This window comes from Betta splendens, chromosome 24 (genome assembly GCF_900634795.4).
Source record: "Betta splendens chromosome 24, fBetSpl5.4, whole genome shotgun sequence".
In the NCBI taxonomy this organism is placed as follows: domain Eukaryota; kingdom Metazoa; phylum Chordata; class Actinopteri; order Anabantiformes; family Osphronemidae; genus Betta; species Betta splendens.
The window spans coordinates 7,251,966-7,275,743 of record NC_040901.2 but is presented as its reverse complement, the minus strand read 5'-3'; the positions used below and the strand labels follow the sequence as shown (position 1 = coordinate 7,275,743).

The following is a 23,778-nucleotide window of genomic DNA, read 5'->3' as shown; positions in this document are numbered from 1 at the left end:
GTTGACAGCAAACCCGGGCCTTTGACTGAATTAACAGTGAGCCCTTCGTCTTGTAAGAACAAGACTGGCATCGTTTATGCGTTATTAAGTTCTGTAATTGGGCAGCCAGTAGTTTGCATATTAGTCTATTAGGGTAATATGTTTTGCCTCCCTCAACACACGGCTTTCCAGGGCCCCTGGCGACGCATTTGGTAATTCTCAGAATTACACCCTAATCATAAGCCAGTGTTCTTTCGATCTCTACAATTCAATGAGCATCCGTTTACGTCGACGCATCTTCAGCCTGATTGGACTTATTGAATAACCAACTTCCTATGTGGCCATTTTATTCCAGCATGCTTTTTCACAAACAGTAGTAGTCCAGTATTCCCATTTCCGGCGGCACCCATGATGTTGTGAAGCACCTCCGCCTGAAGGTGAAACTCTTCGTTAATTTTTCACTCCTTTAAAATCTTAATAGCTGTTATGTTTTACAGCGTGTGTCCTACTTTGAACCAATAAAATCCCATCTCCTAAATACCAGTAGCTGCCAAAGTAGGTCCAGGGACCCCCCTAGGGGTCTGAAAGGGTTTGTGGGGTGGGGGGGAGAGGGTTGAATGAGCTTTAGTTTTATTTCAATATGCCACTGCATCTGTAGAAAAGGACGACACAGCTCAGGAAAATGAAACTAAAAACTTCCCACCGCTTGAAAAGTGAATAACCTCTTTTTGTGGAAATACTTTTATCTAATTCAACAATCAAACCTGGACTAACTGCCTGTTTTTGGCTGGATTTCAAGGGGGGGGGGCTCGCGTGCCACTCGTCCCAAAGTTTACACAACAAGCAGGTGGAAGAGGGCACATGGGCGCAGAGCAGCCAGAAGGACCCATTCTTGGAGCCTCCTGTCTGCGGCCCCGAGCTGCCCTCTCCGCTCCGCACCCATTATTCGTCCCGGCGGCGCGGGCGCGCGGCCCCAAAGAACTCTTTTGGAGCTGCACGAAAAGAAGGAGCCGAGCGCAGCTGTGACGTGGGCGTCGTTGTTCCATTCACCGTGCTCGCCATGGCAACGGGGCAGAGGCCCTGGAAGCACGCAGCCCCTCGCCCTGGACGGCGTCCTGGGGGCACGGAGGCAGCTGGAAGTTTCTCCCCCGCGACCACCGCTCCCTGTTACACGGCGCAAACCTTGCGCGTAAAAAGCGTGAAATCTGTAATGAATTGACGCTTAAAACAGACTTTAGGCGCTTAAAGTCCCGCGGTCGCGTAAATGTGGGCGCCGGTTAATTGGTGATAGAACTTTTACGCACAGCTGTGACGCACAGGAACAATAAACGCGGCTCCTCGCGCAAATCAAGGTTATTAATTCCCCCCCAGACTCAACGGGACTCAACGCGCGTCTTTTCGGTTTACTATCGACACCCGACATCTCCCTCCACTTTGCACTCCAGCGTGCTGCAGGACTACTCGCATTGTTGGGAGAGCGACTGGGGTTTCTGTACAATCTCCCGTGACCAATGAGCGGGGTGCTGTCAGGGGTAACCACATCTGTCAACCGTTCTTGGCCAATAAAGAGCGGAGCGAGGCGGACCACAGGTGCGCGCCTCTGCGTCCCCTTGGCACAGCGCCCGGGAGATGCTGGAGAGAGACGCCTCGCTGCCCCGTGGCGCAAAAGAGTTACTGTCAAAGACAGCCTCCTTTTAACTCCAGCCATCACTCTGGCTCCGATAGTTATGGCGACCGCAACGTCCAACCACTACAGCGTCCTCAGCACCCCCAGCAGCGCGCCGCCGCCGCACTCGGAGTCCGGGAGCATGCAGCAGGCGGCAGCGTACAGGGACGCGCACACCCTGCTCCAGAACGACTACGGCACGTTACCGGGCGGCGGACATCCGCTCAGCCACGCGCACCAGTGGATAACGGCGCTGTCTCACGGCGACAGCGGGGCGCCGTGGCCGTCGAGTCCCCTCGGAGAGCAGGACGTGAAGCCCGTTCTGCACGACAGTGACCGAGAGGAGCTGCAGAACTCCAGCAGTCTGCAGCCGCCGCCGCCGCCGCCGCCGCAGCAGCAGCAGCAGCAGCAACAGCGACACCCTCACCTCGCGCACCAGCAGGCGCATCACGACGCCAGAGCATGGCGAACCAGCACGGCCACCACGCACATCCCCGGCATGGCGACGTCTGAGGGCCAGAGCCTGGTGTACTCCCAGTCCGGGTTCACCCTGATGCCGGGGGGAGAGCAAGGGGGGATGCACCACCTCCCCCAGCGGGACGAGGACCACCACAGCCACAGCCCGCACCTCAGCGAACACGGCGGGGCGCCCGGGGCCCACCAGCAGGCTCTGTCACACCATCACCAGCACGGGGGGCATCAGGACCAGTCGGACGAGGACACGCCGACCTCCGACGAGTTGGAGCAGTTCGCCAAGCAGTTCAAGCAGCGGCGCATCAAGCTGGGCTTCACGCAGGCGGACGTGGGGCTGGCTCTCGGGACGCTCTATGGGAACGTTTTTTCTCAGACCACCATTTGCAGGTTCGAGGCGCTCCAGCTCAGCTTCAAGAACATGTGTAAACTCAAGCCTTTGTTGAACAAGTGGCTGGAGGAGGCGGACTCCACCTCGGGCAGCCCCACCAGCCTGGATAAAATCGCGGCGCAGGGGAGGAAGCGGAAAAAGCGGACCTCCATCGAGGTGGGCGTCAAAGGGGCTCTGGAGAGCCATTTTCTTAAATGTCCGAAGCCGGGAGCGGCGGAGATCAACTCCCTGGCGGACAGCCTGCAGCTGGAGAAGGAGGTGGTGCGGGTTTGGTTCTGCAACCGGCGGCAGAAGGAGAAGAGAATGACACCCGCCGGAGGACAGCTATCGGGAGGCGAGGACATGTACGGGGACACCCCCCCTCACCACGGAGGACAGACCGTGCAGTGACCCCGGTCCGTGATTCTGAGCGGAACGCGGACCCTCCTTAATGCCTCCCCCGTTCGTTTGATTCTCTGTGCTGGACCGCTCGGAACTGGACCTCGGCCAGTTTAAACATTGGACCCACGGACACACACAGTGGGGATATACAGTGGCACCCAAGCACTGAAATGCGCATAGCGGAGAGCCGCACGGAGCGCGTTCGAGCCGCGGACCTGCCGAGCATGTCGGGATACGACTGGCGCGTGCTAACCAAAAAAAAAAAAGAGGCGACATTGATACAAAATGCTTTTCTAGACCTTCAACCGAGGCGCGAGGGAGCGATTATGTAAGGTGTAATCAAAGGCAGGCAGAGTGGGATGTGGACACGAGGTGTCTGCGGGGAGGAAACATAAAAACAAGCTCCGGGTAAAATGATAAGTCGCAGTCAGTGTGGGTAAATAAACGCCATCTTTCCATCATAACAAAAGCAACAGGGGTTCTTCGCAGCTTGTGGCAAGACAGGGCTGAAATGGCAGACACCTGCTATTAGTGATACAAATTAAGCCACTACCAGCCAACGGCTTACTACTACTACTACTATTATTATTATTATTATTATTATTATTATTATTATTATTATTATTATTATTATTATTATTATTATTATTATTATTATTATTATTTCATTTCTAATTTACTTACATAAAAATATTATATCCAGAATTTAACTCATGCAGTACAATCACTTCTAAATAATAATAATAATGATCAGTAATAATAATAATAATAATAATAATAATAATAATCTGTTACAACGGAGACTTTAATGCTTTTTTTCTGTGAAGACTTTTCTGTGCGCCTGTTTACAATGTGTTGTTTGTTATTTCTGTACTTTTCCAAAACGCTGTGACGAGAAAGAAAGAGACTGCGGGGCTGGAAACGCCAAAGCAATCCAGCCCATGAGCCTTTCCTTCATGAAAAGAACTAAAACAAAACAAAAAAAATGCCAAAAAAACAAACAAAAAATAATATACTGGTACCAGCTCTGGCCGCTGTGGCGCCTACTGTACGACTCGTTCATTCATTCTGTGGGATGTATTCTCATTCGTTTTGTATGGCATCGTTTATTTGTTTGTACGTTGGTTCAGTTTTCTCTGTGAGTCTGTGCCAAAGCACAAACACAGAAATGTGTTATTGTGCCACTTAAATCCTGTGACTAATGACCTGATCTGAGAACGGGAGGCTGTGGGGGAAGCCACGAGCAGCTGGAGATTTTGATTCTCTAAAATCGACAGAAAATAAAGAAATTCAGAAACTCAAAACCAGCTGAAGGTTGTAGCTGATCGCAGAGGAACAGGAGCAAGATGTGAATTTAACAGCGTTTCTATGAGACGCTTTACACTGTCTAAACGTATCAGGCCCAGTTATGATTGCAAATAACAACACGCACCGCAACGCAGTTTTTTTATTGCCAGTCAATGAATAATTAAAGAACAGCAATATATTGGGCATTTCCCTTATTTAAAGGCGTTTTCACAATAATTCTACGCGTTCCTGTGGTTGGACTATTTGCCTTCATTTAAATGAGGCCCAAAATGTCTATCGTCCAAACTACGCATTGTAAATCTGCTCACATGTTTTCCTTCAGCTGAATTTGAGTTTCTGGGGTGGAAGACAACAAAAAAACAACCAAACCAAAACAAAATAGCATTGACCTAAAATCTGTGATCCATCGAAAAACATAAAGAAATCAACGATTGCACAATTTCTACATGCTTTTGTCATTAAATCCTAATTGTTTTCTACAACACTGCAGTTCTTTCGCGTGTTTTTAAGCGTAGGAAAAACAAATAGTTCACGTGCGCGGCCATGTTTTACGATTATGGATTTTATCCGTCTGTCACGGTCGCTTAGAATTGTCCTGCAGCGCTTTAGGTGAAGTGTTTGCTCTCGGCTGATGTGAACTGATACTGTTGTGCACAAAGACGCGTCCGTGAGGACGCAAGGAGCCAATCAATGAATGAACTAACAGTAAAAGGCATCCGTTTAATGAACGGTGCCTTCACCGGCGTGCGGCCGATGAAACCCGGACTCGTTTGTTTATTATTCACAAGGCCTGTTTTTATTCTGATGCTGTTCCAAACACGTTGAACGTGCCGTGGGCGGTCCTCACCTGCCTCCTCTGGCCTGATGGGATCTCCCAGGGATTCGTCACAATGCTCACAGCAACGCAACGAGCCTTCACGTGGCCACGCTGCTCGCCCCTCTCCCTCCTCTCCACCCAACCCGTGTTTTTGGCCTCTACAGCAGGGCTCCCACGACTTGCCTTTTCTCTTCCCCGGCTCTCCCTTTTTCTCCCTGCTTCTCCAGAGCTCCAGCGCGAGCACAAAGAAAAGGGCAGAGAGCTAATCCTTCTGCATTGTTGGGTGGGCTTAGTATTGTCATATGGTAGCAAGCACAGAGGGAGAGGGATTATAAAACAGATATATGCCAGAGTATACCCACCTCAAGCAGTTTGTGCAGAACATGGAGCTTTTTTCCTCAGGTAGACGGATGCAACTCAGACGAAACCACAGAAAATACCACAGCCATATTTAATGAAACATTATGAGTCATCCCCTGCTGTACAGCCTTTTTTTTATACATTCATAAGAATCACTTTCAGTGTTACATTTTTGTAACATTTGCTCAATGAGCACCTTCTCATATTAATATTTATTTTTCCTTATTTACAGTTTGATGAGATTCTACAAGTGTTTGAGCACAGGAGCAAGACACAATGCAATATGGCCTCTACAGGCTACAAGCAGACATCCTGATGGGACGGTGACACATGACAGGGATGAACTCTGACCCCTGACCTTTAACTGCTGAAAGACACACTGAGGCAGATGAACATGGGCAGAGTTCGTCTCTTCACCTAATAATCAGTCTGCATTTTTTTATCTCAGTGTTGTTGACTTGTTTTTCCACTTGGTCTCGAAGCTCTGCAGAGCTGTAATTTAAGAATTTGGGAAGAAATGTGATAAGATGGCACAAATTTGAACATTTATCAAGTAAAAACATTGGATGAACATTTAATTATTAGAATAACTGGCAACATAAAAATATAAAATTTCTTTATAACCCAGTATATTTGCATTAATATCTGCAAATTAATTAGGAAAATGCATCCATAAAACTAAATACATGTAAACATGGGAAGAAAAGTGCAATAATATTAATAAAATTACCCACCATTATTAAATAATATGAGCTTAAATTACACCAATAGTAAATTAAGATGACATAAAGTCCTAAGCTGGTTCTGGTGTAAAGTAAACAATAGGGCTTCAGTTTTTATAAGGCGGAATCTGATTATTGATGAAAGAAGGCAACAACAAACAGGCAAGAAGTTTTCAGACAGAACGAAAACGATCGGTTTCAGAGCACGTTGTTGATTCCAGGGAATCTGCAGCAGGAAACAGAGCTGTAACTGTGCCTACGGATGTGTTGATCTGCAGCCTGAGGTTGGGTTTTTGTTAGATTCTTGAGCAGAGACCCACAATGTGCTGACAGAGCCTTGCAGAGAACATGAATGCAACATGAACTGTGTTTAGGTGTGAGATCCCCTTAAAACCACCATGTGGTTGCTTTCCACAGTTTAAGAAATACAAGATTAATGCTTTATTTCTAATTTATATATTAATTTGTTAATACTGGTTGATATTAAATCAACCAGTGTCCAAAATTTATTTAGTATCATTTTCATCCAGATGTCTGAATTTGGTCACTTGAATGTGAGCGCTCATTGGAGGACGAGCCGGAGCAACTCCAACATAGACTGAGGAACAAACTGCCCAACAACAGTAAACAGAGGAGTAAAGCTACCGCTGACAACGAGCATGAAAAGGCAAACCGGTGTATGTCATCTTCTGACTCAGGGCACGGCTAGTTGTGGATCGTGACTCACAGCCTCTGCCTTCGCAACGTTTGAAGCTCTCGCCGCCTCAAGCTGATCAACTCCTACAGACGACGCCATTTGTAGGAGTCGTTCAGTTGAGATGATGTCATCCGTTGACCAAAATCACAGCTCCTGCAGGTCGGGTTGTTTAACAGTAACTGCCTTTTCCTCCTAAAGGACTCTGCATGTCCTGGTGTACAGTACAACACGGCACCTAGCATAAACTGCAATGTGTATGCTCTCTTATTGCCTTACATAACATTTACTGCATATCATAAAGAAATGACTGAAGCAAAACAAAACAAAAAGCTTTGTGTGGCTGATCAGACCAGAGGCACCAGCAAACGAAGTTCATCACGCATCAAACTTAATAGAGGCCAGATATAATTTGAATAAAACTATCTACATGATGCATAAAGGGACATTTTCTGACAGCACGTACAAGACATGCACTGCATTTGCACTAAGCGCCTATTTAATCTATTTCTACCTCACGTGATTGTTCGGCTCGCTCTAAATGCTTGAATGAACCTAAAGACGCACAAACGTGGTGAGAAACATGTGTTTTTGGTAAAACAATTGTCTCAAAAAGACAAGAAAGTGCCTGTAGCAGTTTCCCACCCATCGTTGTCCATCCGACTGTAAATAGGGGCAGCAGCCATGGATGTGGGGACAGATACATAATCTCACTGATCCTAGATCAGCAGAATCAGGTATTCATCAAAACTATTACAAGACTATTTGGATTTTATAGGAAAAACCTACAGTATTTACACCAGCGGACAGAGGAGGTGGCTTTGTATACCTACTATTTATACTATCGTATAACCTATCTATTCAATTTCCATGTATCTATTTACACTTATTCACATTATTTATTTATTTATTATTGAAGCTTTCCTGTTTCCTACTCGTCCACATCCTCCGGATACGAGGCATTTACAGTGAGGGGTTTAGTTCGATCGCGCACGTACAGCAACACGACAGCAGTGATGATGTCAGTCACGTGGAGGAGTTACTCCGCAGCAGCATCATTCACTCCTTGTTGGAAGATTTCTACAGCTCAGCTCAGTTAAAACCTCTACCTTCTCCTCTTCAGCGCCCGGTGATTTAGAGGAGGGGGCTGTGTACGGGTGGGGAGCGGCTCCCGCTGTGGTGCGTGGCGTCAACACTTGAGCTGGTCGCCGTCGGAGCACTCCGTGTCCATGTCGGAGTCGTACAGCGAGTGGCCCGTGGGGTCGCTGTCGGGCGACGGCGGGCGCCGCGGCGCGTGGCTGGGCGACGTGCGCGTGTCGCCCTGCGTCGTGTCCGTGCGCGAGTAGAGGCCCAGGTCGGGGAGGCGAGAGGAGCGCTCGCTGGGCTCGGTGGCGTCGGTGTAACAGAAGTCCCCCAGGTCCACGAACCACTCGGGCCAGAACCGGCGGCGGATACGATCGCAGTACATGGCCAGGTTGATCAGCTCACCTGCAGGTGGGGGAGTCCTCAGTGAACAGGTGCAGAGCTCTGAACAAGCATCTGAATCACATTCACTGCTACTGATGCGTTACAAGTGATTTGTGCAGTCTGTAGGAAAGATGCTGGTTGTTCTGGTCGCTAAGATCAAACTTTAGGGCCACATGACGTTTGGCTGTTCCAACTTCACCCTGATTTCACTTCAACTGTCTGCTATTTAAATAAACTGGGCATACGATTTGTCCAGTTCCTGTATTTCAGGTCAGTGGTTTTCCTGTTAGTACACATGAACAGAGGCTGAAGGATTTACAAGCTACTCTCAGGTGAAGTGCTCACCTTTGATGAGCTGCTCCGGTCTGGTTCCCGGTAACGTCCACATGGCAGGAGCCAGATGACTGAACACTGCAGCGTCTACTGCTGACAGCTTGGATCCCATCAGGTACTTTTTATCACCTGAAACAGCACAAGGATCAATACGCATATAGATATTTATTCTATATGCTCTACGTGCTTCTCTAAAATGGCTATTTTAACCTCCAACACGTACTAAAAGAGGTTATGGTAGATAATATACTGCAATGTTTCATGTTGACCACAAGGTGTCAGTGTTGTGTTATTATTGCAGTTCCTACAAGGTTTTCAAACGTATGGTTATTGTAGTTCTTGATGCTCAAACAACAAAATATCAGAAACAATTTACTCATTTTTCAGAAATTTCAAAATCGCTTCTAAATAATTACATCTAAATAATTAATGTCGTCCTATGTTTTGTTTTCTGGAATATCTACACATCTATATCACCTAGTAGAGTAGACAGAGTTCGCATGTCCTTTTCCATCAGGGCATAAACTTCCTCCTTGGAAAACCGTCCGATCCCGTGCCCATACATCTCCCTCCTGATGATCCCACCGGTCAGGTGACTCAGGATCCACTTGAGCAGGTCGCTCAGTGGTCCGCTCACCGACAGCATCTTCTGGGTTTCCTCCAGATTGTCCACCCACTGACAGTAGGCTATGGTCCTAAGACGAACACAGACAGATATCTGATGAATTACTGCTGCACAGAAGAGGAGCCACCGTCATGTTCACACCTGCTCCTCACCAGTAGAAGTGCTCCTCCACCATTTTGGTGATGGCGCGGGACACGGCCTTCTCCTGCGGCGTCAGGCTCTCGTTGAGGCTCACGCCCAGCCTCTCCTCCAGGAAGTCAATGATGAATTCAGTGCCACACACCTGTTCCTGGTTGTACTCAATCCACGGCATCTTCCCCTGCGGCGAAAGCTTCCCATCAAAGTAGTTCTGCAGCGACGCGAAGAATCAGCGGGAAGAAAAACAAAAGGGATGAGATGAAGTAGAAGCATCTTCTCAATCACAGACATAAGGAAAGCTCTACCTGGTACGGCAGGTCAACCATGCGGAGGTAGGTCTCCATCTTAAGGCAGAAAGGGGACAGAGACGGAGCACCAGTTTTGGGCCTGGAGAACTGGTGGAGTATGATGGCGTCTTTGGAATCCAGCTCCTCCTCCTTCCTGTATCACACACACAACAAAAGCTGAAAAAACATCACTTTATGCCACAACTCATTATTATTTTAATGGGATACAATATTGTAATTTTATCCCCTTGTATTTGAAATCAGCAGTTTCTAATTAAAAAACAACGAATGATTATATATAATGGATAAACCATCTGTCACTAGAGCTTGAAATCATTTTTATTTCCCATCAAGCTGCCATAAATACCAATTATGGACAGTGGTGTCCATAATTGGTATTTATGGCAAGACTAGTTCTTTCGGCTTGTGAAATAGATACTGTACATAGGTCAATTTAACCTTAAGTATCAACCTAGCAGAGCGTCAGAGGTCCTCACATTCGCATGGCTGCTGCTGGAGATCTGACGCTACTGTCTGAGCAAACACTGCGCCACATCTGGCACCGAATTCACGTGGGTCCAGCGCAGCAGTGACACGGAGCTGTTCACTGTGGTCGGTGCTGAACCGTGAAGAGGAAAACAGCAGCAGCGGCTGCGGCTGCGGCCTGGGAGCGGAGGAGCTGTCTGCTCCACCGTGGTGCTGAAATGTCCGCTCGCCACCACGGCGAGATCCGAGTGACCCACGGGGCGCGTGCAGACGCGCCCACTGCACTACACCACTCTGCACTTACAACTACTCACGTAGTTGGATGAGGATAAACGGTTTAGATGAAGGATGAACGCAATTAATGTGAGCAACACGACATGTTTCAGCACAACACGCTCGGCCATTGCTGCTAATGAGCGTCTAGTATCTGCTTATATTCACTGATGCCTTGCTTGTACGCAGCCCGCCACGCTCACGGACGGTGTGTTTACATTATGCTGCAGTGCTTGAGGCTGGACTCCAACTCCAGCTGCTGTGGACCAGACACACAAACACGTCGCTTTGTCCTTGAAACACGGACAAACGAAGGCGACCTCCGCTATGAAAATAGAAGAGGGACGCGTCCTCCCGAGGACTGGGATGCGGTGGAGGAGGCTGTCAGCTCCATCACAACCCACCCACTCACGACTCCTTATTCTCCACCGACTCCGCTCTCCTCCCGCCCAATCTGACCGAATTAAGCGATACTACACTGCTGTGTAGCACAAAACACTTTAACGCAATAAGATGCAGAGCGGGCGTCGGGTCGATTGCGCTCCGGCCCGTGAGGATCCACGGTGGGAAGTGATGAGCTCTGCCGTTTCCAGCCTCATCCCGTGGCCGTTTGTACCTGATCGCCAGCAATTCGTGCAGCAAATAAGCGGCGGCGGCGAGCAGAGCCCCCCCGGTCAAATACAGCGTCTTCCGCCACCACGAGTCCGAGCCGAGAGCCGACATTATCCCGCCGTAGTCCTGCAGGGGGACGGCGACGATGGACCCGTACAGGGGGAGCTGCTCATCGGAGCCCAGCAGGCCGGAGGAGAAGCTCCGGTTCTGGCCGAGATCAACCACACACGACCCCGTCCCGGCGAAGCCGAGGCGCCAGTACATGTTCTCTGTCTCCGGCCGCTTTCCGCCTCACTCTGGCAGCTCGGGGCCTCATCGGCGGACGCTTCATCGGCGCCGAAGGCTGCGGGCGCGGGGCGACTGGGCGCGGAACCGCCGGCTGGACACGAGCATCGCGCCCGGTGCTTGTCCCCGCAGCGGGGTCGACATCCTCCGCAGCCCGCTGCCTGGAGCCTCCCTCCTGTCACCGACGACGCCACGAAACACACGCGGGGCATCCGCGTGCGTCTTTCAAAATAAAAGGCGAGTGAGAGGTTTGTTTGATAAAAATAAATAACGCGGGACAAGCACAAATGAAAACAACATTAATTTGCATGATAACATTCGACGCTACGTCTTTTAGGAAACGTTTTCACCTCTGATTAGGTAATTATTTACCTCTGTGTAGCCAGTCATATTCGTATAAGATTCCATAATTACGTCTACCATTATTTTGAAGTCAAATCATGGTTTCATACTATTTCCAGAGCATGTTTTACGATAGTTGCAGTCGTGACGTCACACACGTAAGAGACACAAAAAGCAACTATTGCAAAACGTATTATGATTGAGTCCTTATATAATTTCAGTTTCATCCATAAGCTCCAATGTCTATACACAAGCCATTTAAAGCCAAGCTCTTACTGATGCCACAACGGGTCGGTAATGTGGTGATTTCACCACTAGAGGTCCTACTACAGCTGTGCAGAGGACATGGGTTGTTCTGACCCTCTCCTGAGAAGTGGATGTCTTCAGCTTTGGTGAAACCTACTTCTTGCCAAATATGTGCTAGTTTTAAAAAAGAATATTTAGAAACATGCAACACTGTAAAAGTCTTGTTACATGAATACTGGAAACATCAGACTTGTTCAAGACACAGGTGTTTTCCTACAGTCACTGAACCCAGTTAACACAAGACCCATATAGTTCATGTGAAGGAACAATGTGCTGTCATGAAGTTCTTTAATCAGCAGCTTTAATTCTGTAAGGCTTTCAAGTAAAGCAACACACGCATCCCACTGTACAATGACAACAATATATGACAGACACATATGGCCACAGTTAAATGATAAAACTCATCAAATACAAGAAATAAAGAAATGTACAACTTAAAATGTGCACACTAACCTAGACCAAATGCAATTTTTAATTAAATGAAAAATTAAACATAAAATGAAGCAAGTGAAGAGAATGACACTAAAAAAATTATTTTCTATCTTGAAACTCATGATTTTCTTCTACGTGCATTGTGAAAGATAAGTGATTATATTTACAAAAGGGATGCAGGAATGAGAGGGAGACAGACTTGTCCTGATTCAAAACAGTAAATTCTTGTGTTAAAAGTTCATTTCTACCTTAAAGAGAAGCCTCTTGGGATTCTTCCTGCCACAGCCCAATCTCTCTGGCAGCGCGATTACAGAGCCGCTACACACACACATCCAGTCTTTAAACAGCACAGGATCAAGTTATTTCACCGCTGTACTGCAGTCCCTGAGGAATGAAGACCTACAGCAGGGATTCACACACACGCACACACTTGTACTTGTGATCAAGTTTCTCATATCCAAAGGAGCTCCAAATAAAATCACTGGCTCCTCTGGGCTGTTCAAGAATATCAGGATTATCGCAATGACAAGTTTCTACGTTGACAGAAATCTCATGACTGTGCTCCATATTCCCACCCCCCCCCAAGCGTTCCTCAGTTTTAGTTCATTTCAAGTCTGAAAGAGCACAGCGGCCTCACTGGGACAATACAACTCCGTTGTCACCGGTACTGTGGGTTGTTTACTGCAGGCATTCAAGTAGCCGCTTGCTAAATCTTCAATCCATAATGACCAGAGAAGGAACATGAAGACAGGGCTCACAGTTTGATCATTGTCAGTCAAAGAAGAAGAGAGTTGATTGTCAGCTGATGAGTGATTTTTCCACTGTATTCAATTTAAGAAAGAGCCAACCATCTCTATATGGACATTATGGATTCCAGGTAAGTAGAGATGTCATGCTAAGACTGGCTGTAAGAGTTGCTTTGGTTCCCGTTGGAGCTCTGGTCACTTTCACTGTGAACAGAACAAAGAGAATGAAGAAAACGGTTAAACAAGACTCACCAAGGGAACAGCATGTACTGAAGAACAACATGCGACTGAAGATATACTACTGAACCTAAAGACACTAACAAACCTGTTCGGAGGAGGTTTGGGCTTTGGCATTTTGTTCAGTACAGCAGGTATCTCCTTCCTGTCATCAAAATTTTTCCACTGGTCGTAAAGCTTCAGAATGACACGGATAATCTCCAAGATCTTTGCATAACAAAAACAGAGGCATTGGTTTGCTGTGAGCTACAGCACAAGGCAAATTTGGTAAACACACTTAGGTATCCATAAAGTATGTGTCAAGTATGGATGTACAGTATGTTTAATTTTAAGCAAGCAGTGAGTAAAAGAAAACAATATATCAATGGTTAAATGATTAAAACTCATGTCTAACTTATGGTATTGAAGGTCAAAAGTTGCATCTGTTATGATTAGGTTTTATGTCTGAATAAAAAAAACAAAACAAAAAAAAAACGTTACTTACTTTGTCCATGTCAACAGAGAGCTCTGCAAACCACTGCCTGGCATCTTTCTGCTGCACCACACAGGCAACATGCAAACAGGCTGAAAAAAAGAAAGACAACAACTGATATATTACATCTAATATTAATCAGTTACTCCATTATATAGCTACACTAAGAAAATGAGATAGATCGTACCCAGGGCAATCATGAACGGAGGGTAGAGCAGACACAGATCCGTCCTGTACGTGTCATTAACTATTCGCCTAGTAGAAAAAAGCAACAGTGTCCCAGGAGTTTATGAGGCTGCACATACAGCACAATCACTTGTACACATCTACACAATATCCTACCAAGCCAGAGGCAGCAGCATGTCCTCCTGTCCCATATCCTGCACATACTGCAACAGTGGTCTATAGGGGTGGTACACAATCAGGCAGCAGTCCTGAAATAAAAGTTATATAATGAGAAGTCATCCAGTCAGGATAATCACAGCACCATGTTCAAGCGGGACCGATACAAAACTCTGTGCTCACCATCAACTCCAGAAGGTAGAACTCACATTCTAGTATCTGTTAAAACACGCATTTAAGACAAACTGTGAGTCACTGCACACAACTCAAAGCTTTTACTTAGTCAGATAAATTGTTTCAGGTAGTTTCAATTGTACATGACTGGACAAACACACAGCTTCGCATATGCCTGTGCCATCACTCTATTCCAATACATCTGCAGACAGACAGGTCACAGCACTCCACCAACTCATTTGCTAGTCTTGTGAGCCGCTCCCACCTCTTATCACTACATGGTGGCTGACTATAAATAATATCTTACACAGTTGTCTCGACAGGCAGCATGGACAGCAGAACAACCCTGGAGACCTCTGGACAAAGCAGTGCAGACCGTACTGTTCATGGTCTCCACCCTCCCTCAGCAAATGACTTTTTAATCATAAGAGTGTGGTTGTGGAATTTCACATAGTGATACACAATAAGGTGTGATATACTCTGTAATGCATTTCTGCCGTGGTGCACAGCAGTAAATAAATAACCTTGTGAAGGAAGCAGCAGTAAATAATTGGGTGTTTAGTCCAACAGTTAAGCCATTGTCATTTTCCATAGGCATAAACACAAATCTGAACACTAATTAGACATGTTTTTTAATCACTTCATGTGCAAGGCAGATACTTACATGATTCATTCTGTAGGGAAACTCCTTTGGAAAGGCGTAAGAAAATCTTGTTTTCACTGTTAAAGAAAAAGTATAACAAACATAACCATTCTGTCGCCAATGACACATGAACTTTAACATTAATTATACTCACAAATATTAGGCCATATATTACTGAATACTGTCACTTACACACAGATGTTGCAGCAGAAATCAGCCTGGTATTAGATACAACTCCAAACTCCTGAAATAAACATCACTGTTAACATCAATATGCTGAACACAGAAAACAGTGTAAAGTCAGAATTTTAATACAATTACCTCAACTTTAGAAGCCAGAAAAACACAGGTAGGAGCCATTAGGACTGGATCTATACTTTTCAATGAATACCTGCAAACAAGAAATCATTACTTAAATAAACCCTCATAGATGCCTGTGATTTACATAATAATGGTTTCACCTCATTCTAGCACACACTGCAACGTACCATAAATAATAGATCATCATACAAACAAAATAGTAATTGCGATAGCGGTGCCTCACCTGGCATAGAAGCGTTTAAAATATACAGTTGCAGTAGCTATGACCTGCTGCCTCAGCTTCAGGTGTTCCCCTAAAGCCTGGATCACTGGGAAGATGAAGAGGCACGATTAGTAGGCATTCAACCACAGGCAGACCTCGTATCAACTACCGTATACATTAAGTAAACACCATTGGCGAAGAAGATCTGCAGCTTCCAGTACTCCTCTTCTGCAAGGAACTTCAGGTCCTTCTGGCGCTCTTTCATCAAGTCCTGCTTATCCAGAACCCACTGCAGGCTTTAAAACGTAAAATAAATATCAGAATCTTAAAAACACCACATCCCCGCTGGGTTGTCACACTGCAGGCAGCCTAGCAAGCGCGTAGCTCACAAATATTCCAAATTAATTGGCCGCTTAGCGAAGCCAGAAGGAAGGTGGCAGATGGAAAACAGATTAGGCTAATTAAACGTAAAATACGTTTTTTTCTGTTTGTCTTCTGTTCTATATTTGATTCAGGAACCATAACAGTGACTGCTAGCGATGCCGCCGCACAGACCCCACTAGGCCTCACAACAAAGACGGCGAATCACAAAATAAAGCCATAACATGTCAAAATCTACGTCAAAACTTACTAATGAGAACTTTGCCAAAAGTTTCCAGCCATGATGTAGTAGTTGAGGTAGAGGACAACTCGTATAATATAGATAATTGCCTACAAAGAAGTGACTATCGTAAGAGTTGAGCTAGGCAGGCACCAGCGTAACGTTAAAATCCGTCCGGGTAAGAACAGAAGAATATGTGGAATGGTTCTGATACCTTTGGTTCCGCCTATAAATTAAAGGTTTAATGTTTCACTCATTAAATCAAAACACAAAAACTCTATAATGATTAAAATATGGGGAAAAGATCATTTTAATTTTATTATTTTATTCATTAAATTAAAAAAATAAATATAGGTTAAATACTTATCACATTATTAATAAATAAACCATTAATGTAGATGTTATATTACTACTACATGAATATAACAGTTATGATGTTAAAAGTAATGAGTATGTACACAACCTATAATGAGTAAATGTCTTGACGTAACCGTGACAGATATTTGAACAACTAGTCATCCTGAGACTGGGAAGGTTCAACATTCCTCTATAGTGCTGAAGGATGGACTAAGCAGGATATAAAGACCCCACCACGGACTGAAGATGTGAGTGACCAGTTTCTAGTTCTCACTGACGGTGCAGAAGTAACAAGAGTCAACATGAGCCACAGTCCGGAAAGGATGTCCTCATACCGCCGTCATTTCGAGGAGGAGGCCTCCTCTGTCTACCAGCTCCGGGGGTCCAGTCCCTCTCCCACCCGCAGGGAGACCCGCCACCGGTCAGTCAGTGTCACGAGAAGTTCTTCAACAATGGGACGCAGGGCTTTACAGAAGTCTCATATGAGGAGGTTGGTCGCCTACGTGGAATATCTTTAGCATATTCCCTTTTTGTGCTGAATTTGAATGTTGTTTGAATAACAATGTTATATCAAATAACACAATACAGCAGTGTCAGTATGGGATCGCTGTGCTTGGGTATGTCCATGGGGCTTGGGCCAAAACTGGACCTGGATGCAGCTGCTGCAGAGAATCAAGCTTTTATGGTGACTCGATCTAATGAGAGGCGGGAGATGGTCACCCTAAATGACCGCCTGGCGGCTTATATTGAAAAGGTAAAATTCTCAGCTGTCATGTCTCATTTCTCGAATGATGACTACAGCAGAAAATGTCAGAGTAGCGTGATTGTTTTTAACCTGATCTGAACCTATTATAGGTCAGGACACTGGAGTCAAAAAACAAGGTGCTGGAAGCTGACATTGAAGGCCTGAAGGCCCGCCATGAAAGATCATCGGTCCTCAGGCAGCTGTACGAGTCTCAGCTGAGAGACCTCAGCAGCGATGCTGAGCAGATGAGAATCCAAAGGGTGAGGGGTTTGTTAGTGTAGAGGCCAAGTGTAGTTCTGCTTAATTAAAACATTTTGATCAGGGTACCCCTGTTCTGCACAGGATATGTCTTCGGCAACCAAAGAGGCGATGTTGACCCAGTTTAACACGCTTAAGGCCAAATACGATGAGGCGGTGGAGGCCAGGAAGAAGAAGGAGCACAACATTGAGACTCTCCGTCCAGTAAGACACAGTGGTTAGGTCAGCGGTATCCATATGAAAACACACAATCATCTACGCATTGCATTTCTCTCCCAGGATGTGGATAAAGCAACATCAGCTCGCATTGCTCTGGAAAAACAACTGGAAAACCTGGAGACTGATCTGACCTTCCTGCAAAGAGTTTACAAGGAGGTACAGCATATGCGTGTAGGTCCAAGCAGACAGAGTCCTGTGTGGATGAATCAGTATCTGGTGGCCTTTCATTTACTTCATAACGAGCTGCTAATTATGTCTACGATGGGTTCTACTTACATCAAGATCATACCTATCAGTGCTGCAGAAAGGCTCATAGGAAACATGCTGTTTTTTTAATCAATATTACTTGTGTTCCACTGAAAGGAAATTGAGGAGCTGATGCAACAGCTTTATTCAGCAAAATATAAGATGGATTTGACCTTTGACCTCCCAGACCTCTCCTCTGCTCTCAGAGAGATTCAGTGTCAGTATGACAGCATTGCGGCCAAAAACCTACAGGTACAGTGCCTAAAAACTAATCTGGCATTTTTTATCTGTGAGTTCTGCAAAGTACTTATGTTTAGGTTTGTTCAGGAAATGGACAGCTGGTACAAAACAAAGTTTCAGGACTTGAACAACGCCTCAGCGAAACATGTTCAAAGCGTGCGAAGCCTGAGGGAGGAAATAGCCGCATATAAGAAAGATGTAAGTAAAGTTTTCACCTCTAGTTAATTTGACATAAAATGACGCCTTAGCAGCTGAAAGTGTGTGTGTGCACGGGTGTGTTTAGATTCTTAACAAGGAACGTGAACTGGACATGCTGAAGACGAGGAATGAGTATTTGGAGGCTCAGGTCCAGGAAGCAGTGGAGAAACACAAGGGGGAGGAGGGCAACCTACAGGTACAAGACCCACACACGGGTGGGGAATTCTCGGAACATCGTTTTCATGGAGTGAAATCTACTGTGCTCAGCTGTATTGTTACTACAGGACCGTGTAGAGGCCATACAGCTGGACCTAAAGTTGACCAAGGAGAAGATCGCCCTGCTGGTGCGCGAATATCAGGAACTACTGAACATCCGAATGGCTCTAGAAATTGAGATCACCACATACAGGTGAAGGAGAATGTTACACGTATTGAAGTTAGTTAAGTTCGGTGTAACTTTACATGCCATCGGTTTCAGGAAGCTGATTGAAGGAGAAGACAGCCGTCTGAACACTACGGTTCGTAACCAGTCTCTAACTGGGGGGTTATACATCACTTCTGGTGCGCACGTCGCCCCAGCTTTAGCCTCAGACGGTCCTGCCCCCGCTCTACCTCCAAAGGTAGAGGCTTCCGCTGGTGGCACAAGCAGCGGAAGAGATAAGAAGCCTCCAGGTGGTAGACGAGTGGAGATGGTTTCATCTGACACCCAAACAGAGAGTAGGTTTGAGGAACAAGCAACTAAGAGGACTGAGCGGAAGACCGTCCTCATCAGGTACCGCAGTAGTTTGGTACAGTCTGCCACAAACACACAGCACTGTTATTAATCTTGTTCCGTTTTCCTGCTCTCCATTTCTCCCAGAACAGTTAAGACGGATGACGACACTTATGAGAGTAACACACAGGAACGCATCATTACCATCTCCGGAGCAGCCGACGACGCAGATGAAGAATGAACCATTCGTCACTCGCAACCTTTGTAGATCTATACATCATGCCAGAGTTTCGCTGCTTTGAGTGTCCTCAAACTCAGAGGTGGTAAGAAGAAGCTGTACCTGTAGGTGGTGGCGCTCCAACCGTGTGCTCATTACCCTCACTGGAGGCCGTGTGCTGTGTCCTGTCACTCTGCTCTGCCTTTGTCTAACTTCCTGTCAGCCTCTCCTTCCTTCTGCTCATTTAATGCTCCTACGTTCCAGAGAATTCTCTTTGAAAGCAACAAAATAAAACGCAAGCAAGCATAAGTGTGGTTTTCATTTAAATCAGAGGATGTGTGAAGTCACAACGTTGCATTTATACAGTGATACAGTCATATTTCCACTTTTTAAATTAACTAAAGCTGCACAGCCTTTGCTATAAAACAGCCAGAGGTAAGTCTTCATGTAAACTTTGATTGTCATTGATATACAGTAATACAAAGAAACCTATGTCAGGAGTAGCTTATAAACCCTTCTCTCCCTGCATGTGGCCCCATCATTACAGTCACATACAAAGAATTGAAAACATGTGTTGTAATTAAAAGGGCAAAATGATTCGGCACCTTCCCAAAGAAAGTAAAATTTAAATTGTTAAAGTGTTGACTGGACTCAAACCGAGTATTGTTGCTCATATGAAAATGTTTCTAGTGCAAGGGTTTAGGTTCATCTCCCACTCCTCCTGCAAGGCGATACACTGCAAGGCTGACTTCATGTGCCAGGGCATCAGCACTCTCCTAGAACAAAACACCACATGGGGAGCAACACCAATGGTTAGGATACTCATTCAATATCAGTTTTATCACACCACCACCACCAAAAGAATGATTTCTCACCTGTGTCTCGGCCTCAGCATAAACTCTCACCACGTCCTCGGTGCCGGAGGGTCTCACAAAGGAACGGGCCTGTCTGTACTTCTTTACTAAACTGTCAATGGTCTCCTGCAGGCCTGCTGGGCGCACTGCCCGTCTCTCTGCATCTGTTGTGTCAATTACCCTGCGGTCTGACACCTGCAGATGGAAATCAAGATACAAACATAAAACAACATAGTCACATTAGCAAGATTGGTGTGAAGATTGTTGATATACAAACAAAGATTATAATGTATCTACAGTACAACACTTCAGTAGTTCTAATATATCATAAAGTAGTTCCTAAATATATGTACCTTGACTTTGAGCTGCCTGTTTGGCAGGTCACTGTAGATGGCGTCCCACTGTTGGACAGTCAAACCTTTGGTGGCCAGTATGGCTTCAATCAACAGCATGTCAGATATGGCATCACCTACAGTCTAGGAATAAGACACAGACACATCAGCACTGTATGTGGGCTTCTTCTGCATAAAGCTTTAACGTGATGTTTGGTTGTACCTGGTTGATGACGTTGATGGTGTTTTGCAGAAGAAGAGCCGCCGTCTTCCTCTCGTCATCAGTGTTGGGGTCTTTGGACAGTTGCTGGATCTTCTCCTCAGCTGACTTACTGAACAGCACCTAACAGACAAATTACAACAAAAGTGGGTGATTCAACTCACATGTAACTGGTGCTTTACATGACTCCCATGAGTTTGGGGTCTTTACTCACAGTTCCGTGACCATTGGCTTCGAAGTATACGCCGATGTCAAACTCCTGCGCTGCGTGATGCAGATGCTTCACCCCAGTCTTTGTACATCTCACTATTACCTATGTGACATCAAACAATGTTAGCACTAACTCAGTGGCTGTGAGAATGATAGAAATGCACTTTTTTACCTTCATTGTGTCCTCCAGATAGCGTGTCGAGCTTCCATTAGCATAAGCAGTTTGCACCACTGCTATGTTCAAGTTTAAACCAGCCTGGATTTGAAAAGGAGATATTTAAGTGTTGCACAAGTAGAACATGTGTCTAGTTGTAGGTTATATAACACATAACACAGAAGATTACCTGTGTGAGCAGTTCTTTAAGGAACGTGCTGATGAGAGTAGCAATTTTGTCTCCATCCAGCAGGTGAAACTGTCCTTCAGAGTCAGTGTAGTAATAAACGATTCTGTCAGCGTCTCCATCAAAGGAGCAGCAGCGCTCCCCTGGGTTCATCTTCATACCTTCACAGTCAGAGAACGTTTAAGAAAAGCTGTTCTGTTCATATCATTAAAGATCATACATTCACCTTCAAGCTGTGTAAAAATGAAAGGATGCGTTTTAGTCACACCTGATGGAGGTTTCTGTTGCACTTTGACAAAGTCGGCTCCACACTGGTCGTTCAGCTTTCCTTGGGAGCCATCGTTGACAAGGGAAATCTGCAGCCCACTCTTCAGGTGAGCCTCCATTTCGCGCACCTTCAACGCCCCTATGCCGTTAGCGCCATCCACACAGAGGTGCTTCTGGTCATCTGTGCAGTTTGGTGCCTAACAGACAAATGAAAGTCAAAAAGAATGGAACAAACATCCTAAATAAAAATCACAAAAAAGGTTTGGCATGCTATTTTCATACATGCTTGATGAGTTGAATATAAGCCTGGCTGAGTTTGTTGTAGTATCCTTCTACTGTGGCCTCTCCGTATTTATCACCTGTGTTCTGACAGCAAACCATATAGTGGAGCTGCGGGGTTGTCACCAAGCCATAATCTGATCAGAGAGATGGGAATAGGATGAGCATAAAGAGAAAATATAGAGGGAGAACATAATTAAACCTTAGCATGAGTAACAAGCTCTAGTTGTGTGTGACTATACCTTTGCTGTGACCTCCAAGGGCAGAAACTCCGTCCAACACCGCCTGTGAGAGTCTGGCACTACTGCACCTATAGTTAGAGGATAGACAAGTGTTTCTTAGCTTTTCCTTATTAATACAAGTAATGTCTGATCAAAGTGCATGTTAGTCTACTTTTTTACACTGGTAAAAGACGAAAAATACATATTTATAAAAAAAAGTAAACATATGGACCTGGTGTCTCTGCCCAAAAACACGTTTGCCTCCTGGCTCATGTTTACAGCTTCTTTCTCTATAATTTCCTTCAGAGAAGTGAGCACATCTTGCTGTTCTGCATTAGCCAGCAGGGTGGCATAACCTTCCCATGCTTGAGTCACCATCTCTCCCATGGGGTCAACCAGCTTTACCCCGTTGTCTTCCTACACCAAATTATTGAAAACGATTACAGATGATGATATAAACCCAAATATTACAAACCCAATGCTGATTTAAAGTTAAAAAACGTCAATCTGACCTCAGGATTGTGTGATGCAGTGACCATGACTCCAATGGTGGCTTTAGTCTTTTTGGACCTCAGAGTGGCCAGTAGTCCCATCCTGAACATGATGTGGTCCAGGTGTTTGGCATTGGTTCTAAAACCAGCAGTGCCATACTGCAAAACCAGTCCTGCAGGTTTAGGATGAAGACTGGACTGCCTTAATACTTCCTGGAACTGGGCCATCACTACAACACACATATGGCAAACATATCAGTCAGTGCAAGTATTCAGATCTTGCGTTTAAGTGAAAGTAGCAAAAAAGATTCAATAATTATTCACAGTACAGTAAATAAAAACTAAGCAGATTAAGATTGAGTTAATTTGATCACTTTTATATGCAGTCATGGCAAAAAAAAAACATAACATCTAATTCCATTCAATCATTCAGATTTTTTAATAAAAATCCTGAAACTGGTTAGTAAATGTAACGTACGACTAAATGAAAACATAGACAAGACAAATCAAACAACGCCCAGAGCGAACTTTGCCAGTGTCAGAGGACAAGAGGGGGCAAAGTTTGCAGCATCAGTCTGTCAGATACTAAAAAATTGAATCCAAACGACGTACAGAAAAAAAAACCTCACTCCAACTTACTCCACTCCTTTCTTCTACTGCCTCTTATATATTAAACGTGAAAGACACGTCGTTTAAACCAAGTCATTGTGAAGTTACCTGGAGGATTCGTATCGTACGGTCATAAATATGAAGCTTCCTGCTTTTCCCGGTTCCGCCTTCTAAACGACGACGTGGCTACACTTCCGGTGACGTCACGTGACGCATGCACGCACAGCGTCGGTGCGTTTGCAGGGATGTTGGAGGATTTCCACTATGGCTAAAATAATGCAGGGACCATCAACAGCACAACCACAGTATTGCACAAAAGGTTTATTTTTATTAAAGCATTATCGTTTATCTTTTCTATTTCCGGACAACTGCATACAGAAGTATAAATAGTCAAACCTAAAACATGAAAATAATATTATGGGCCCTGATTTAGAGGTTAGACGAACAGAGCAATGTGGCAAAATATAATATGAACCAAATGTAACGAGCTACTGTATTTATAGGTAAATGCTACGCGTGGGATAGAGGATAATAATACATCTGAGGGCGTGCAATGCCCGATATTTCCACCTTCATTTTTCATCCGTGCTGTGATGCTGAGCCTACATTGCTGCACAAATTCAGTCACGCTTGTGCATTAACCCTTCGC

General features: G+C 45.4%; 5 protein-coding genes across 13 annotated transcripts; 2 read left to right on the top strand and 3 right to left on the bottom strand.

The window, feature by feature from the left end:
• The first annotated feature begins 1,341 nt into the window (after positions 1-1,341).
• On the top strand, positions 1,342-4,678 carry pou3f2a (POU class 3 homeobox 2a). The gene has a single exon (XM_029140481.3). The coding sequence runs from the start codon at positions 1,491-1,493 to the stop codon at positions 2,895-2,897; it is 1,407 nt and encodes a 468-aa protein (XP_028996314.1). The 5' UTR covers positions 1,342-1,490; the 3' UTR covers positions 2,898-4,678.
• Positions 4,679-5,445: 767 nt separating this feature from the next.
• faxca (failed axon connections homolog, metaxin like GST domain containing a) lies at positions 5,446-11,543 on the bottom strand. Of its 6 annotated transcripts, XR_008693841.1 has the most exons (7): positions 11,015-11,540; positions 9,658-9,793; positions 9,367-9,563; positions 9,067-9,284; positions 8,602-8,718; positions 7,899-8,277; positions 5,446-5,865 (listed from the first exon to the last, which is right to left on the bottom strand). XR_008693841.1 is itself a non-coding variant. In XM_029140484.3 (6 exons), the coding sequence occupies exons 1-6, from the start codon at positions 11,272-11,274 to the stop codon at positions 7,979-7,981; spliced, it is 1,074 nt and encodes a 357-aa protein (XP_028996317.1). In that variant the 5' UTR covers positions 11,275-11,543; the 3' UTR covers positions 5,446-7,978. The 6 variants fall into 6 exon arrangements, 5 of the variants coding, with proteins under 5 accessions (XP_028996317.1, XP_028996316.1, XP_028996319.1 ...); XM_029140484.3 differs by having other exon boundaries at positions 5,446-8,277; positions 11,168-11,543; XM_029140483.3 differs by having other exon boundaries at positions 5,446-8,277; positions 11,015-11,539.
• A 674-nt stretch (positions 11,544-12,217) lies between these two features.
• Positions 12,218-16,324, bottom strand: ccnc (cyclin C). Its single transcript, XM_029140488.3, has 12 exons — positions 16,144-16,324; positions 15,702-15,808; positions 15,534-15,618; positions 15,311-15,380; positions 15,182-15,233; positions 15,011-15,066; positions 14,356-14,391; positions 14,173-14,264; positions 14,018-14,085; positions 13,843-13,922; positions 13,447-13,565; positions 12,218-13,325 (listed from the first exon to the last, which is right to left on the bottom strand). The coding sequence occupies exons 1-12, from the start codon at positions 16,173-16,175 to the stop codon at positions 13,271-13,273; spliced, it is 852 nt and encodes a 283-aa protein (XP_028996321.1). The 5' UTR covers positions 16,176-16,324; the 3' UTR covers positions 12,218-13,270.
• Positions 16,325-16,772: 448 nt separating this feature from the next.
• ngs (notochord granular surface) lies at positions 16,773-19,434 on the top strand. Its single transcript, XM_029142100.2, has 11 exons — positions 16,773-16,960; positions 17,059-17,224; positions 17,326-17,475; positions 17,558-17,677; positions 17,753-17,848; positions 18,056-18,190; positions 18,266-18,376; positions 18,462-18,572; positions 18,661-18,785; positions 18,855-19,148; positions 19,236-19,434. The coding sequence occupies exons 1-11, from the start codon at positions 16,773-16,775 to the stop codon at positions 19,327-19,329; spliced, it is 1,590 nt and encodes a 529-aa protein (XP_028997933.1). The 3' UTR covers positions 19,330-19,434.
• pgm3 (phosphoglucomutase 3) lies at positions 19,040-23,764 on the bottom strand. Of its 4 annotated transcripts, XM_029140479.3 has the most exons (14): positions 23,160-23,762; positions 22,542-22,750; positions 22,262-22,446; positions 22,051-22,118; positions 21,812-21,945; positions 21,531-21,726; positions 21,266-21,423; positions 21,094-21,177; positions 20,926-21,024; positions 20,715-20,834; positions 20,513-20,635; positions 20,181-20,354; positions 19,963-20,081; positions 19,040-19,577 (listed from the first exon to the last, which is right to left on the bottom strand). In XM_029140479.3, coding segments are annotated over exons 1-13 (1,641 nt in total). In that variant the 5' UTR covers positions 23,161-23,762; the 3' UTR covers positions 19,040-19,577; positions 19,963-19,991. The 4 variants fall into 4 exon arrangements, with proteins under 4 accessions (XP_028996312.1, XP_055362291.1, XP_040925427.1 ...); XM_055506316.1 differs by lacking the exon at positions 19,040-19,577 and having other exon boundaries at positions 19,606-20,081; positions 21,266-21,415; positions 21,529-21,726; positions 23,160-23,764; XM_041069493.2 differs by lacking the exon at positions 19,040-19,577 and having other exon boundaries at positions 19,606-20,081; positions 23,160-23,761.
• Positions 23,765-23,778: the final 14 nt, after the last annotated feature.